This window comes from Elaeis guineensis, chromosome 8 (genome assembly GCF_000442705.2).
Source record: "Elaeis guineensis isolate ETL-2024a chromosome 8, EG11, whole genome shotgun sequence".
NCBI lineage: Eukaryota > Viridiplantae > Streptophyta > Magnoliopsida > Arecales > Arecaceae > Elaeis > Elaeis guineensis.
This window is the reverse complement of record NC_026000.2, coordinates 138,490,103-138,506,670: the sequence shown is the minus strand read 5'-3', so window position 1 is coordinate 138,506,670 and position 16,568 is coordinate 138,490,103. Positions and strand designations below refer to the sequence as shown.

The following is a 16,568-nucleotide window of genomic DNA, read 5'->3' as shown; positions in this document are numbered from 1 at the left end:
TGTGAAGTTTGGATTCCACTAGAAATTTTTTTTTTCCACGTATTTGACATCGAGAGAATTGTCGCGATGATAAATTGTAACCGAAACCAGCTCCGGATAATTGATATTTTAAAAGACAACACGAATTGAACTGCTGAGAGAGCTGATGGATGTCTGAGCGATAGATTAGAAATCACTCCCTCCCGGACGTCCCTGTGAAAATCCAATCCAACCATGGACAATTTTGATCCATATTATTTTTTTTTTACAGAATTCTGGTTGTTTTTGGGAGAAATCTATAATGATTTGTTGGAAAGGAGGAATTCGTATTTATTTATTTCCTCTTTTCTACACGCATTTTCCAAATTTCCTTGAGCGTGCGATCACGGGGCTTTAGTCGGACAACTGACCAGCATTCACACCCTTCCACGGGTTTGCGTTATCCACAGTAATAGATCAGATTTACAGCTTGTTATTCGACCATCTGATGCAAGATAAAACTCCTTTGACCAGAAAGGAGCCACAAAGAGTCAGATTACAGAGAAAGTGTAAACATGAATCACTCTTCTAGCGTGTAACCCGGCGCGTCGTTAATAACTTTCATCTCTCTTACGGGAGTCATAATTCTGGTGCATCACAAAATATAGGACCTTCAGTTTCGCCTCCGACTCAATTTTGATGATCTTTTGTTCCTTGTTGAGGAAGGCTGAGTTGATGGAACTGGCAACACTGTACCTTCTCGGATATCATCTGCACCAGCCATGTTATCAAGTGCCTTCTGGGCCTCGATGCAAACTGTAAAATCTCTGATCTGCATCAAACACTCCGACTTGTTTAATTTTTATCACTTATTCTTTATTTGCATATATTGGCCTGCACGGCTACATTTATATTATTGGTTAAGAGAAATAAGCTGAGTTTAGATACCTCTTCCTCTAGATCACGGATCCTTTCATCCTTCAATTTTAATGTTGCTCTCTCCCTGTAAATTGCATGCATCAAGTTTTCTTACAGAAATTTACGTTTACAACAACAACAACAACAACAACAAAAAAGGAAAAAGAAAGATCATAGCAGTAATGCAGTATTGAAGACATGATTAGAACAATGAACCACTCTAACTGATAAATGACGATTGACACGTTGTGATATACAAGGTGATGAATTGTTTCTGCCATGCAAAGTGAACTTCATATTCTTAGGAAAATGGACGTCAGGGTAATATAACAAGAGAATGATGGTATTGAAATGCTTCATCAGAGAAGCGGCTAACATTGTGTCATGTCCTTTGCAATAACTATACCATTTGTTTAATTAAAAGCTAAAGTCTGCAAACCTTCTGTGACGTAATTATTCTGATGTCGGAAAAAGAGAGAGAGAGAAAAACCTTATACATAGAGACATTCAGTTTTGAGTTACCACAAACGCTCCATTTTCAAGATACGTTCTGACACAAGAATCTTGAGTATATTATCAATGTAAGATTCATTTCAATCGCGTTAAATTAGAAAACTTGAGTCCAAGTCTTGTGCATTTAATTTCAGTATCAGCCCCATTCTTAGAATTTGATACACGTTCAACAACACAATGAAACATAAATTCCTGATCTTATTCTAGAGAAAAGTGATGCGTGCTACCTTTTCAAAAAAGACTGCTTTTCCTTTTCCTTTTCCTTTGACCAAAATAATTAACAAGATTAAGAAAAGAAAATCGCCAAAACCATAAATTCATATGATGAGCCCCCCTTATTCAGCTATCCACTGATCATCTTACTACCTAGTCATGACCATCACTCATGTAATCCAATAAACAACAATATTACCAGAAGCAAAAAATAAAACTCTTGACATCTGGAGCAATTACTATCAGCTTTACATGTACTACTTATTTGTATTATTGAAAAAGTGCAGAACTTTCATGGTATACCATGAAATGAAGTTTTGTACTGAAGAAATGCACGCTATCTAGGAACTGACTCTTAATCTCAGCCTAACTATCCTAGACACTAGTAATGCATTGGTCATTCTAATAATGCATTGCTGCCAGCTGAAACAATTGTGAATCTAGTTTTCACAGTGAACCCTTATGATCTCTGATTTATATAAATATAACAAAAAAGCAATGTACCTCTCCTCAATTTCTTTGATATTTTCGCGCCAAATATTCTGATTCTTCATAAGATTCTCATTCATCTAAAGGCAAAAAAAAAATTAGCCTAAGAGAGTAAGCACTGCAAAGAAAGAAAGAGACTAAGTAAAACAATGGACATGGAGCAGACTAGCTCCCGTAAAAGCAAAATATTTATAACTCAATAAAAAAAAAAGGGTGAAAGATGCTTACTTCAGCAACAACTTTATTCTCCCTAATAACATTTTCAAGTTTAAGTTGGATATCCTGCAGCTTTGAATTCACAGTTTTTTCCACAGCTTCAGAAATACATTTCTCTCTTTTTTCTTTTGCCTCTTGAAGTAGAGTTTCATAATACTGTGAATAACAACAAATGCGGCAAAAATTCTAACATAGCCATGACAGAAAAGATTAACATTCAGATAACAGAATTCAACTTTTGGCAGTAAATAAATGTTTGTGCATGGAATGTTGTTGAAAGCAGCAAGCATAATATACTCTGAAAGCATAACAAGAAAAGGTTGTACCTGTCTTTGGTTTTCAAGTTGACTTGCAAGTAGGTGGTTGTACTCATCCACAATCTATTGTCATATCACAAATAATATACAAATGCAGACCACATCAATGACCCATGGAAAAACTCTTTATTCCAGTTTGAGAATAAAATATTCATTATGAAGGACAGAAGAAAGCATGTAAATCTCACCACTTCAACTTTACTGCACAATAAGGCTCCACTAATTCCAGAGTCGTCACTACATGTGCAGCTTACACAGTTGTCACCAATAGATCTACAGTTGGACTTCAACTTGACCAGCTTATCATCACTTTTTGATTGATTTAGTCGATGAACATAACTATCACCAACATAGTCCCAAACCCGTTGTGTTTCCAAATCAAGAGAATAACAATGCTGAGTATCTTTCCAATGTCTGACAGCATGACCTTCTTTATATCTTCCAAAGGTTAGGAATACATATATTAGAAATAATCCAATGGCGTAAAGGAAACAGTTTTGGTGGTTGACAGATTCACTGCATCATTGGTACCATAGCATTCAAGAGCCGACGTACCTTCCACATCCAACAAAGCCACAGATCACACAGATCCAGAGATTTTCAGATGTTCCACAAATTGAGCATGTAGGTTTTTCAGAATGTTCCCGACAAAATTGACAGACCTAAAAAATCTAGATTAAACAATGATGTTCGCTTGAAGTCATCTGCATCTATTGAGAAATTAAGGGTATGCAGAAACTTGATAAGTAAACGGTTTCTATTTCACAATCGCAGATGTTAATAGAATAGATAGTCCTGGAAAAAGTATAACAAGGAGAAACAGGAATGCAAAATTAAGCCAAAACCATAACCTACAAACGAGTCCCACATATGGAGTTGGCAATGGAACTTGATCTTGACATAGATGAAGCATTAATGATATGGAGGCACTGCACCGTATGTCATGTGAGCAAAGAATATACCACGCATCACCTTGAAGGTTTATAAAAGACAAGTGTGATCTTGCTAAGAAGATTGAGAATTTATTCAAGACAAAAGACACAAGATACCATGTTTCTTTTGGTGCCAAAATAAGTTCCTTTTTTTGTGTAGGGAATATGATGCATACAGATCAGGTGCTTGTTGCTTTAAACTCTGGTGAGTTAGTACTTATTTTTAGTTTTATCCCTAATTTTCTTTTACAGCTGAAAATATATATCTAATCTCTAGATTGGAGTGCTTAAATTAGAGGGTGATGTGGCACATTATTAACTTAAATTGCCAGTGCACCTTTTTGTAGGGCCCTTTGATGGCTGGTCAATAAAAAGCAAGTAAAAGGAGATGAGGGATGGATGTCCCTTCTCCTTGAGTTGGGTGTCTATATGCCACACTCCCCTTGCCCCTTCTCTCTCCCATAACCCATTAGTGGGAGGGTATTTTTGGGGATTATAAATGCTATCTTTTAGGAAATTCTTAATGAAGACTCCTATGATTTGTATAAAATTTTTCATGAATGAAGTAAATTAGGATTTTCTTCTCAGATAATCTATATTTTATTTCGGATTCTTGTGCTAATATCCACCAACCCCAAATAGTTGGGAAAAGCTAGAGGGTTATGATTATTCTCATGTCAATATCTGTGAAACACTGTCGTTTCACAATTCAACTGACCTTGTTTGTATGATATAAGCCAAATTCTTATGCCTAAAGAAGGAAGGATAAGAACAAGAAGATAGGAAAAGGCAGAACAAAAGGATATAATTTCTTTTATTTAACATCAAAAATGAATGAATCATTTTCTTTGCTTTTTATAACAAAAAACACATTAAGGCTATAAAAATAGCAAAACTCAGACCTCCATAGAACCCAAAAAGAAAAAAAAAAATCAAATTCTCTTCAAGAGACAATAGTAATGACCATAAATATTTTCTAGAGCAGCTAGACCTATGGTAGGCCCACAGATGCTAATTTTTCTTAGACTGATGCTCCAAAACTTACAAAAAAATAGCCCTAAAATTGAATACGAATGTTGTTAGAACATAATAAATATCAAACCCACTCTTGGAACTAAAAGAAACAGCAAAAAGAACAAAGATAAATACACTGACCCCACATAAAATACACCAATACGGCAAGTTGAAGTCTTTAAAATTGTAAAAAAAAATTCTTTTCGGTTACTAGATGTACTATAAGCATGTATACCCTTAATATGTAAATGAATGAGACTAGTGCTCTAGTATGATCAGGAATCTGGGATCATTAAATGAGTTGGACAATGGAAACTATAATTTATGCAGGAAGCTTAAAGACATCATCTACTTCTATGCATGACATATGACTTAACGAAGTACAAGAGTCCGGGAACTATGAGATAAACTGCATTTTAAGGCTAATGGAGGTGCCTCACCTCTCTGTCAAACAAAATGATGTACTGCACAAGATTTTCAAGAAAGAAACTGTTAAGTAGAATTTCACCAAAAGAGAAGTGTACAATTTCACATTTTATCGACAAGTAAACTTCTGTTAATCATAACCTTGCTTAATCAAATTTTTGCAGAGGAACTCAACACTACAGTGATTTACAGCACCAGTCCTACAATCTTTCCAATGACGGAAAAAGAAATGACAGCAAAAAGACCAATGCGTCCCAATCCTTCGTCAAATTGCTTGCTTTCAGCAAATTTCATTGAGAGACAATAGTTAGGAGTGTTAAAAACCTCTGACAGCCTCATCTCCTCAATTGCTCCAAATATTTTCGATAATTTTTTTTTAAACAATAGTATTTCTTACTTGCATATCGGCATTAGATATAATGTAAAAACAAAAAAAAAAAAAAGCTTTAGTATCATAAGGAAACAAATCTCTGTAGCATGTCAAGTGGCTCTTACCGAGCAAGATGAATTGACCCATTTTGAAATGCATGAGCATTGAAAAGAATGGTCGCAAGTAGTTGCTGCAATCCCACTTATATCTTGGTCCAATCTCTCTAAGCAATTGGATATACAAAAGATATAAAGTAGATTAGAGAGAGAAAGATGATTCAATCAAATGAAAAAGGCCAAAAAGGAGTTAAGAGCCACAAAATAAAATATAACAGTACCCTGCTTAAGAGGATGTATTTGGCAAGCCAATATAAAATATGTGGGTTTTCCTATATCTTATATTTAGGCCTCATTATTCTATAAGAGAGTTCCAAGATCTGCACCAGCCTATGTATTAGAATGTTAGGCAGTGAAGACGAGCATACATTTGTAGTAGAAAATGCCCAAAGAGATGCATGGAAAATCTAGGATGGATGTTGTAATAAATGCAATGGAAGAATAGTAGCTATATAGAAGGATAAATGATATGTTTAAGATTGGGACAAGAACAGCATTAATCACAAACAGCCTTTGTGAGGAGAAGCAAAAAAATAAGATTTCACATTTGAAAGGAGAAACTGGAGGAGACTAACATTGGCTAGAATGAAAATTATAGAAGCGACGTGAAATAAAGTCCAATTTGGACAATTCATTAAAAAAAAAAAAAAAAAAAAAAAAAAAAAAAAATAAAAAAAATATAAATCATGGCACAATACTACTGCCTCAAGTGGAAGGACATAGAAGGTTGTAAGAGATTCTTAAATCAATAATTTCCCCAACAGCGCCAGATTAGCTTTTTGAGGCCTCATTCACCAAGCTTTCCTACTTATGAATGAAGATAACGATCCTTTTTTATTTTTTAATAAAAAAGGAAGAAGCTAAAGCCTGTTTGTGGCGAAGTAGCCTCGAGCATAGAATCTCACCAATGCAAACAGGGCATGTGGGCAATTCTGTGGATCCTGAAGGAGGAGTAGCTGCAATCTCTGTGGACTCAGTGAACTCCACCGACGCCACAAAGAGAATGTGGCAAACCTCTCCCTGCAATCCAAACCAAATACAGCAGCCAAGCCGCGATTAGACACCATATTTGTTCCGCGATTCAAGACATGGTCTAATCAAAATAAAGCACCACGACAAATTATAAAAATCGAAAACCTCTGCCGAAGTGAAGCGCCACCCATTAAGGTCGAGATAGAAACCATCAGCTTTCTTCTGATCATCAAACCCAACCAGCACACTGTATCGATCCTCCATGGCATCATTCCTAAAGGAAACCCATTACCCATTCCCTTTATTCTCTTCTAGGTCAGGCTTTATGTAATTAAATTGTCTACAGATTGGATTTTTACGGGTTACCTGATGACCCGGACCTCCGAGGAGCGCTCGACATAGGAGCCACAGAAGCGAAGGAAGTCCTCCGGCGAGAGGCGGCTGGGGACGGCAAGGACGAAAAGGAGCGTGCCGCGCCCGGCCTGCAGACAGATTTGTTAGTTTCCAAGATGAGAAGTGATTCAAAGAAAAGGGAGGGTGGAGAAGGGAGGAGGAGTACAGGAAGGAGGGAGTCGGGAGAAGGATGGGGGTTGGAGGAGGAGGAGGAGGCGGCGGCGGCGGAGGGGGAGGAGCGGCTGCGGTAGAGGTGGACGACGCCCCGGAGGAGCTGGATGATAGGGTTATTAGGGTTGAAGTTAGGGTTTTTGGGCGGCGTTCGCGTTGAGATTGAGAAGGAGCTACTGCTGGTGGCTGCCGCGCCTTCTTGCTGGGGCTCTCCGGTTGCTGCGGCGTCTTCTTGGCGGGGGTGGTGGTGGGGAGAGTCCACGGAGTGGATTCGGAGGCTGAACATTTTTCAATTTCTACATTCCTTCTCTGTAACGGAAGGTTATCAGCAGGCAGCAGGGTTAAAGAGTTTGTGGATGTCTCTTCAAGAAAACGCAATTCTGATTGCGGGCTTGCGGTTAGATTTGATCCATATTTACGCATAGGCCCACCTCAGCCCATTAACACCAAGAGTTCACTGCATCCGCTTCATTGCGATGGGCGAGGAGAGAAGGGAGTCCGTTGGCCAGATGATCTGCTGCCTGATTAGCTTCGGTAAAACATGAAACATGACAAGTTGGATAAGTTAGAATAGAGCAAGTACGTTCCTCGGCGCCTGGCGTTGGGAGGATTCTTGAGCATTAATAACCCATTAGCACCCTTAATCGTCCGTAGTAAGGAGGAAGGGAGAGCCTAGGAAATTACATTACTTAGATAATTGGTTCTAAAGATTTATAAATAAATTTTAATTTATTAGATAAATCATGAAGTAACTACAAGGTCTCTCCCTACTTCTGTATACCAATAATAAATGCTGACATGATACGATGATATTTGATGGGATAACTTATGCTACAATAAATATTTCGTGATGTGAGAGGTCATAAGAATGCGAGCATGTACTGTATATTTGTCTTAAGGACTAAAGCCCTGATGACTTAGAGTGCAAGCGGGATATTATGGAAGTGGAGTATGCACTAAAACTATTTATATACTTAATATAAGTGTTGCTGAGATGATGTTGCTATCTTCTTTCTATATACGGTCATAAATTATATGATGCATATGTCATGCATCTATCGTAAAGCAAGAAAAAGCTACGAGTGCTCCAAAGACTTATTAAATGGATTTTTAAGAAGTTGAATATCTTTAAATATTAAAAAATATGTTCGCAGCCATACGAAGTTGAGCATTGAATATATAAGGTTGCCAAGGTAGATGAAATTTCAAGAATTTCCTTTCCTAGATAGAACTTCGCACGATCATTTTGTATGCTGTCACGTTGAATAGTTTTTAATATCAATAAATCACCTTGGAAAGTACTATTAGGAATAGAGATGTAAACTAGCTATATGAGTTTGTAACTGATCCTTTGACTTAAAGGAAGAGATATCTTACGATATTTTGGAAGGTTAGTAATTTTACAATGAAACCCATATATTGATTATGATATTTTTAACTACATTCTTGATAAGAGCATAACAATATACTAGAGCTAAATAAAGATGAGGGTCTAGCTGTCTAACATAAAAACCATCACAATGCCATAATATTCATATTATAGTAGAGACTTTGTCAGACATATGAGTTTTAGGATTCTGATAGTAACTTAGAATATTTTGAAAAATAATTATTTTAATAGAATTATTATATTAATAATTAATTATTTTGAATTAAAAAAAAAAGATAAAAATAAGTTTGAAATTTAAGATATCTGACTATAATCTTAATGATTTAAAACAAGATAGTTTTACTCTTAAAATATAAATCCAAGAACCCCTCTTCTTTTGAAAGGAGATATAGTCCTTGCAGAAGGCAAAGCATTTCATCACTGCACTTTACCAAAAAAAAACTTATTGTTGCAAAACTTGATATAGAAAAAAATCTTATATAATATAAATCTTCAAACAAATGAATACTTACTATTATGAAGTTTAGGACAAACACTTACTATTATGGAGCGTGGGCTTGGTCTTGGAGCTATGTGAGCTACTTACAAAAATGAGTTGAATACATTAGTTAAATTGAAGATAGCTAAATTAGTAATAGATATGATGATGGAACCGTTCATTCGTTGCTCAGAATAATAGATCATTTTGCTTAGAAGCTAGGAATTTCATCTTCATTTACCATTAAAGCAAATACAAAAATCTAGAATGAGGTGGATGAAAGATAAAATGCTCTGTTACCTTATTGCATGAATTCTTTTAAAAATTTATGCAAAAATAACATTTTATATTTTAAAATTTTTCAAAAATAATTAATATGAAAGAATAATAAAGTCGTTTGACACTTGAAATGGACATTTGTTAACATTGATGGTTAGAAATATAAGGAGAGGGCAATCCTAGCAAAAATAGAATGATTTTCATAGTGTATATGCAAATCATTATTTTTTAGGAATAAATATACAATATCCCATGGCAGTAGGAACACACTTTAAATGCTAATTATTCTTCTATGCTTTCACAACCTTGGATACTCTCTTTTCTTGTCCATCGGTCTCTCAGTCCTTTTAATGTTTTAGAAATCCTCTAGTCCATGATTATGGCTGATCTTATTGACACTAATAATTAAGTATTGGAATGCTGGTCTGTTTGGAAGTCTCCTCTATTTAGAACTAGTTTCAAGCTATTCTTTCGATTCCATCTCTTAAGGAGAATGGGAAGATGAGCTTGTTTGGGGCCCTAATCACCAATGCCAGGTGTGAGTGAAGGATATCTGTCATTCTAACCAAGCTCCCTTCCCTCTTAACACTTTTTGCATGGCTTTTGCAAACTCTTTATCCCTGAGGCTTCATTTTCTTCTATAAAAACACATTTGGAAGAGATTTCCATCAAGTGTTTACAGTTGATTATGGTTTATATAGCCAGAAAGGTACCAGTGCACGCTTCAAAGGTGATACGTGCTGGCTCCAGAATGCACCAGAGCTTGGTCAGACTCCAACATGCAAGAAAGGACACCAAAAGTGCACCAAATAAAAGATACTTCAATTAAAGATACTTTCATTAAGTGCATCAAATAATAAAATATACTTTCATTTAGCGAGATGTTAAATAAAATTAAATTTTTAATGAAAATTTATAAATATTTTATATTGATTTACCAACAGCTCCCCTCTCCCAAAATTTTTAAAAAAATAAAAGAGCCAAGAGCCCAGCTCCATTCATAAACTTCAGAGCAGAGGTTTGGCATCAACTTTCAAAGCGTGCTACTCCAAAAATCTATGAACACAAACAATACTTTTCCGTTCTCCGGTCGAGCTAATTCTCCAATTCCGGCATGCAGAAATGATGAATCGGAAGAGCCATCATAATCCATTTAACTAACACATTCATTAGCAAGAGTATCCAACTAACAACTTGATTTGTATTTGGTTAGACCTAACGTCCTTCGAGACCTTTTCTTGGAGTAAAGCTAAATCAACGATATTCACAGCCATGCTGCATACTTTCGAAACCAAGTATTATTGAGCAAGATTACAGTAACTTGTGACATATAACTATTAATCTATTACAAGGTCTTCCTTGGGTGAGAGAAATGATATACAAGAGCACTGATTTATCCAGAACCAACAAAAGCAGAGCTGAAGTGAGAGAGATCAAATAAAGGCCGATTCGTCCTTTCAAAAAGAAAAAGAAAAAGAAAATTAGAAAATAAAGGTGGTGGATTAGCTTTGCTTGCCACCGTGCTCCTTCCTCCAGCATGTGTGGGCTTCCGCCGCCCCATCAATCTCAATGGGTGTGAAACGTGGATCCTCGTCATCATCAGTACTCGCTCAAACCCAATATAAATAAAATTTGACGCGTATTCAATAGCAAGCAGATAGATAAAGGCATTCCCGACTCCTGAGTCGGGTGAACGGCCGATGCTGCATCCGAACATTGTCATGCACGTGTCAGCGACTCATTTGTTAGAAAGCCTGTTTTCGGAACAGCTGGGCGTTAAACGGGACACGTGTCATTCGCCTGAAAGCAAACAAGCCGCTCTCTTCCAATTTGATCGGAGGGGGCAGCATGTCCTTTCCGGTACAACCACTGATGCGTTCAAAGAGCCGGACTCCTTTCTTGCACTCCTTCCATCGCGAGAGAGAAAGGGAGAGGAGAAGATAAGCTTTCGGTGGGAGAGAGATGAGCTACGGAGGGGCAAACGGGAGCGATTCGAAGTTGGAAACATTCTCGAGGTTGGCTCAGTGGAAGATTGAGAGCTTCGGCCCCTGCTCCTATCGCCGCTCCGATGTCTTCAAGCTCGGCATCTGGAACTGGTCACTCCCTTTTCTCTTTCTGCTTTTTTTTTTTTTTTTTTTTTGCAATTTTTTTTGTCAAAAATGTGATCTTCAATACTATATGTTTTTGCTAAGAATTTGATTTTTTTTTTTCTTTTCTTTCTTTTGCTATTTTGGATTCCAGGTATTTATCGATCGAGAAGAACCGGTACATGTACATCGGGCTCTTCCCGGAGGCGTGCCGGGTCTCAAAGGAGCAGCCCCCTATCGCTCGGTTCGTGCTCCGGGTCTCCAATCCCGGGCCTGGACGCCGGTCCTATATCTCCCCTGGTACCCTCACTGCTGCCTTAATTTGATTTGGTTTCTGGTGAAAGTGTTTGGTTAAAGTCAGTAGATCTTCCTGGGTATTTTGTTGTCATTGCTTGTTAAAGATGGTGAATTTTTAGTGTTTTAACAATTCATATCCGTGGATTTTCAAAATTTAAGTGGTTTTCTTTTTTATGCGCTGCTATGAATACAATTTTTTAGGTGGCACGTTGGAGTGAGAAGGGCTAAATCAGTGATGGCTTTCAATTTGTTTCTGAGGGGCGAGGATAGAGAGAAGGAGGAGACTCTGTGTAGCATAGACAGAGGTTTCAATTGAATCCCGGAGATAGCTTGCATTGGCAGGGAACGTGGAGTTTGACAGGTAATGTCATTAGATAATTTCAGATGAGATTTTTTACTAGGTTAGAGTACTGCTGGAAGGTAAGAAATGTTTGGAGAACAAAAAGTCATTAGAAAGGGTGCAAGAACCTTGAAGTTGTAGAGGAGCAATAAATAGATGGGAGGGAGATATATCGGGTCTCTGTGTGTGCGCGCGCGCGCGTGTGTAATGTGTGTCTGTCTTCGACCGAAGCTTGGTTCATAAGAACCTTTTAAGCTTAAAGAATTTAAACTCATGGATTTGCGATGAGGAAAACTCAAAGGGAAATTATGCTTGCAGATGGAATTCTCGGCTTTGGTGGATTAAGCCTCTTGATTTGTTTAATCCATGCATCTATTATGAATATCGTTTCACAGGAATAGTGTTTCTCAGTGCTATCTACAGTCGAAGGTACTAATGAGAACCATGTATGGAGAGCTTCGACAGCATAATGTCACATTGGAAGTACTGGTGTGTCAGTGGCACTGAATTTATGTGTCCATAATATATGATTTGCCAAATAAGTTATGGATTTTGGAGATTGGAATGGATGCATAGATTGATGGAGAGTATGGATGCCCAGATTGTAAGGCTGTGTTATGATTCTACGCAAGGCTGTGCTATGATTAAGTATTATCTGACTCGAATTCAGTCCATTATCAATCCTAGTTTGCTTGTTCCTTTGCACATTTATTTTCTTTAGTCGTCATTTAAGATGATTCTATTACTTGACTCATAACGTGCCCTTATAGGAGTTACCATTATCTAGTACTCCTAAAAGAAAATAGTTTTGGTTTTGGTCATTGTCATTCCTGAATTTTGGTTTTACCTAGAGAAATGTCTAAACTACCCATGCAGGGAGTTATATCTTTTTCATTATATCTTTTATTATAGAACAGAGTTCTCTTCTTATCTCATTTGCTTTATATTGATTAACATGAATAATGAGTTATCTATATCATTATTTTTATTATATTGAAATTGTTCATCATAATTTTCCTTAATTTTTATTCATCAAGTTAGTTGCATATCCCTTAATACCTCCTCATAACTTAAATGTTTTATTTATCGAGACATTAATTTTATATTAACTTTATCTATAAATATAGGAATCACTGCATTAATCTCTGATTACATCCATCTGTTTAAAACAATATAGCCATCCCTTTAAATGAAAAAACAAAGAGTTTTTTAAATCAGCACCTTCCTCTTTCTACCATTTCTTCTACCCAAGCCACAAAACCCATCCTAGGTTTCTCCTCTTCGAAGGGATAAGAGATGACTTGATTGATTGGCTGGGTTTAATGGATCCGGTAAGAGAAATATGGGGGGAGAGAAAAAGAAAGGGTTAATACATATTTGTGATCATTATTTAACATTAATTAATATAATATTACTTTTTTTAGTGAAATTTGATTTTTTACATGATCTTTCATACACAGAGCGTGTGCTAAATATTAGTATGTTATACAAACAATTGACATTAATATTATATTTAATGTTGTAAAGGATCTGAAACCATCTGGGAGGAAAATATCTCGATTTTTTTGATATAATAAACAAAGTTTAGGGCTACTATTTTTGTTTTGCTATGATTTTAGGGCTCCATTGCTATGCATTGAATTGCATCTTCATATCTTATGTCTTTGATCCATGCAAAATGAGGATAAGATATCACAAGGAATTTAATTTTGTTCCGATAGCTAAATGTTGAAAGGTACTAGATTCTTCTTAAAGAATTTAAAGGCTTGGGAGAAAGAATTTTGTGGACATAACATTTCTTAATCTTCAACTCAGGATAAGGTACCCATTTCGAATCTTTCCAGAAGCTAGAACTGACACTTGTATTCTAGGTGCTTTCTTACTTATAAAGTGTTTCTAAACTGCCCACTTCCTCACATTTGCATTTGCACCCATGCCCGCACTTGCTTCCGGTTCCGGCAACGAAGTGGTGAAAGAGTTCAAAATCACATGATTTTATTGATATTGAAGTCCTCGATGTTCTAACCCAGATGTTAGAAACTTTTCAAAAGCCAGTCTATGCCACTTGATCTTCCCATGGTTTAACCATATATCAAGAACCTTCTGCTCTCTCTCTCTCTCTCTCTCTCTCTCTCTCTCTCTCTATCGCTCACTCATTCTCACACATGCACATGCAAACACACACACATGAATCAAGCAAAGAACGAACAAAAGAGAAAAAAGCTAATGAGTTCTACGTACCTACTTTCCAGCCAAATGTATTCTAAGATGATGTATATTTCATGGTTTAAGTTGACCTTGCAGCCATACGTGCTAAAGCTGTGAAGCCTTTTTTTACTTGTTACTGTTTTATTCTTGAGTGGACTGCTTCTGCTTTGTATGCAGTGTTAAGAATATAAAAGTTAAAATATAAACAGTGAATATGTGCATGAACATCTGGGTCAACAATAATGTTTTGCCTGTCTTGTTAACTGCAGTTCATGAAAAGCTTCTCCGCACCAGCGAGGACTTTGTTTGGGTCATCGATTCTACTTTTCATGGGCGTCTAGTTGTCGATGTAGAGTTTCTGGACCTGAAGATATTGCCTTTAGATGTAAGGATTTCTTCATGTTAATATTTTAGGCCTTTTAACATGTAACTTCTGTATTCCTGTCATTTCTCATATCAGATATCAAATTGACAAATCTTTTATAAGGGACATAGTAAGTGCAAAATGAGGATAATAGCTGATATTTGTGACAATTTTGTCACGTATGGGTTGGCAAAAATAAAATATTTAACCTTTAGCTTCTTAATTCACGTTCTTAGTTGCTGTTTTCTTTTTTCCTTTATCTGTTTTTAAAGTTTAAGTTTTCTTTTTTTTTTTTAGCATTTTTTGGTGGGGGAGCTTCTCAATTATTTTTTCCTGCAGATTTTTTACTTTTTATGCTTAGGTTTTAGTACAAGACAGGGTTGAAGAAAAATGTTTAGCAAGAATTCTGCAAGTGAATTCGGACTTTCGAACGAGTGTAACTTCATATTTCATATACACACACAGGGAGGTGAACCCTATTCCATATGGCCTGATGAAGGCATGATGCAGTCTCCAGCAAGCAAAAGCAGTCTCCAATGCCTCTCTCGCATGCTAGAGAAGAACATCCATGCTGACGTCACTATCAGCACGTCCAGTGGTGCGCTGAAGGCCCACAAGGCTGTACTTGCTGCAAGCTCTCCTGTTTTTGAGAGCATGATCTCAAGGAGAAAGAGTCCTCCACAATTGAAATAGAGGACATGTCACTAGAATCTTGCGCGGCTCTTCTCAGCTACATTTATGGAACCATTAAGCATGATGAGTTCTGGAAGCATCGCCTTTCATTGCTTGGTGCGGCGAACAAGTACAACGTTGCTGGCCTTAAACAGCGCTGTGAGGAGAGCCTCTTGGAGGATATTAACTCCAGCAACGTCCTTGAGAGACTTCATGAGGCATGGCTTTATCAGCTTAGCAAGCTAAAGAAGGGATGCTTGGTGTACTTACTTGATTTCGGAAAGATATATGATGTGAGAGATGAGATAGATAGCTTCTTCCGCCATGCTGATAGGGAGCTGATGTTGGAAACGTTCCAAGAAATCCTAACTGTTTGGAAGCCTGTGTGACATTTCGGCAAAATTGGGGTGTTTTTGTTTGTTCTGGAATTGCTGTAGATACATGGTGCGATCCCTGTTTGGAAAGTTACAGCATGCTTTTGGTTGACTTATGTTTGAAACTTTTTTTTTTAAACCTTTGAATCTTCTTGTGGAGTGGGTTGCGGTGTCGAGTCATTGGATTGTGCAGTTCAGACGAACTTTGTTGTTTAAGTTGTAAACCATGATATCCATTTTATTCTTCTTTTGAACTGTTGTCCCCTGAACTCTGTTTCTTATTGTTACTAGTGAGCTGTGCTGTTCAAGTACGATGCAGGTTGTAAAGTTGCAAAAAATTATGTTGTGGATTCTGGATGTATCGGTGCACTAGGACGAGTCTAAGAGAGTAATTTCGTTGGTTATGGCTTTCAAGTTGGTTTCATTCCAAGCTATATTCATGTGGAAGAATGAAAATGTATTAATATCTTCCAGTCCTGATTGAAATCAGCACAGATAGGCAAACAGCAAGGTTGAAGATTGCGAAGATGTTGGTTGTATGCTACAATTCTGAACCCAAAAGGGATATTCGGATGTACATTGACATGCCATCCCTCACTTGATCAGATGGTTACAGCATATTTTAGCAAATCTTTTATAGTTCTAATAATGTGGAGGGTACCAATAGTTCAACATCGGTTGTGAGTCAAGAAAGACTCATGCTCATAAGGAGGAAATCATCCTTCCCACGTCAGATATTTTTTAAAGGATAAAATCATGAGGCTCATGAACCAAAGCAGACAATACCTCACATATCAGACCGAACCCTTATTCACAACAGATCTGGTATCGAATGTAAATTCGCTAATGCTAAACCAAAGCTTGTTTCCATAGTCATATTTCTAATAACCGATAAATAGAAGTTCCAAATGTTGGACGGCCTCTTTGCATGAGTTCTCACCTATTGCTTGTACAGAGTCTTCTTTATCAAGGGATTGAGTCCAATTGTTATGTGACTCAAAAATTGTGAGCCAAGTTTTTTATTTTATCCTTTAGTGTTTTAGTTATCTATAAATAGGACA

At 36.9% G+C, this 16,568-nt stretch overlaps 1 protein-coding gene and 1 pseudogene across 2 annotated transcripts; one reads left to right on the top strand and one right to left on the bottom strand.

Annotated features, from left to right (window-relative positions):
* Positions 1 to 431: 431 nt before the first annotated feature.
* On the bottom strand, positions 432 to 7,358 carry LOC105049465 (BRAP2 RING ZnF UBP domain-containing protein 1). Of its 2 annotated transcripts, none has more exons than XM_073262209.1 (12): positions 7,014 to 7,358; positions 6,821 to 6,936; positions 6,620 to 6,728; positions 6,388 to 6,502; positions 5,492 to 5,589; positions 3,180 to 3,286; positions 2,813 to 3,062; positions 2,634 to 2,687; positions 2,320 to 2,493; positions 2,107 to 2,171; positions 907 to 961; positions 432 to 790 (listed from the first exon to the last, which is right to left on the bottom strand). In XM_073262209.1, exons 1-12 carry the CDS (start codon positions 7,302 to 7,304, stop codon positions 632 to 634), a joined length of 1,593 nt encoding a protein of 530 aa, XP_073118310.1. In that variant the 5' UTR covers positions 7,305 to 7,358; the 3' UTR covers positions 432 to 631. The 2 variants fall into 2 exon arrangements, with proteins under 2 accessions (XP_073118310.1, XP_010927420.2); XM_010929118.4 differs by having other exon boundaries at positions 2,320 to 2,463; positions 7,014 to 7,357.
* A 3,642-nt stretch (positions 7,359 to 11,000) lies between these two features.
* On the top strand, positions 11,001 to 15,761 carry LOC105049464 (BTB/POZ domain-containing protein At1g21780-like; annotated as a pseudogene).
* The last annotated feature ends 807 nt before the right edge of the window (positions 15,762 to 16,568 follow it).

What these genes read in the sequence shown, in the direction of transcription:
- LOC105049465 (XM_073262209.1), bottom strand. Translation starts at nt 7,304, where the DNA reads ATGTTCAGCCTCCGAATCCACTCCGTGGACTCTCCCCACCACCACCCC. An exon ending in AACTTGAAAACCAAAGACAG is followed by an intron (nt 2,494 to 2,633) that starts GTACAACCTTTT and finishes TGGCTATGTTAG; the next exon opens with AATTTTTGCCGCATTTGTTG. An exon ending in ATCAAAGAAATTGAGGAGAG is followed by an intron (nt 962 to 2,106) that starts GTACATTGCTTT and finishes TGCAATTTACAG; the next exon opens with GGAGAGAGCAACATTAAAAT.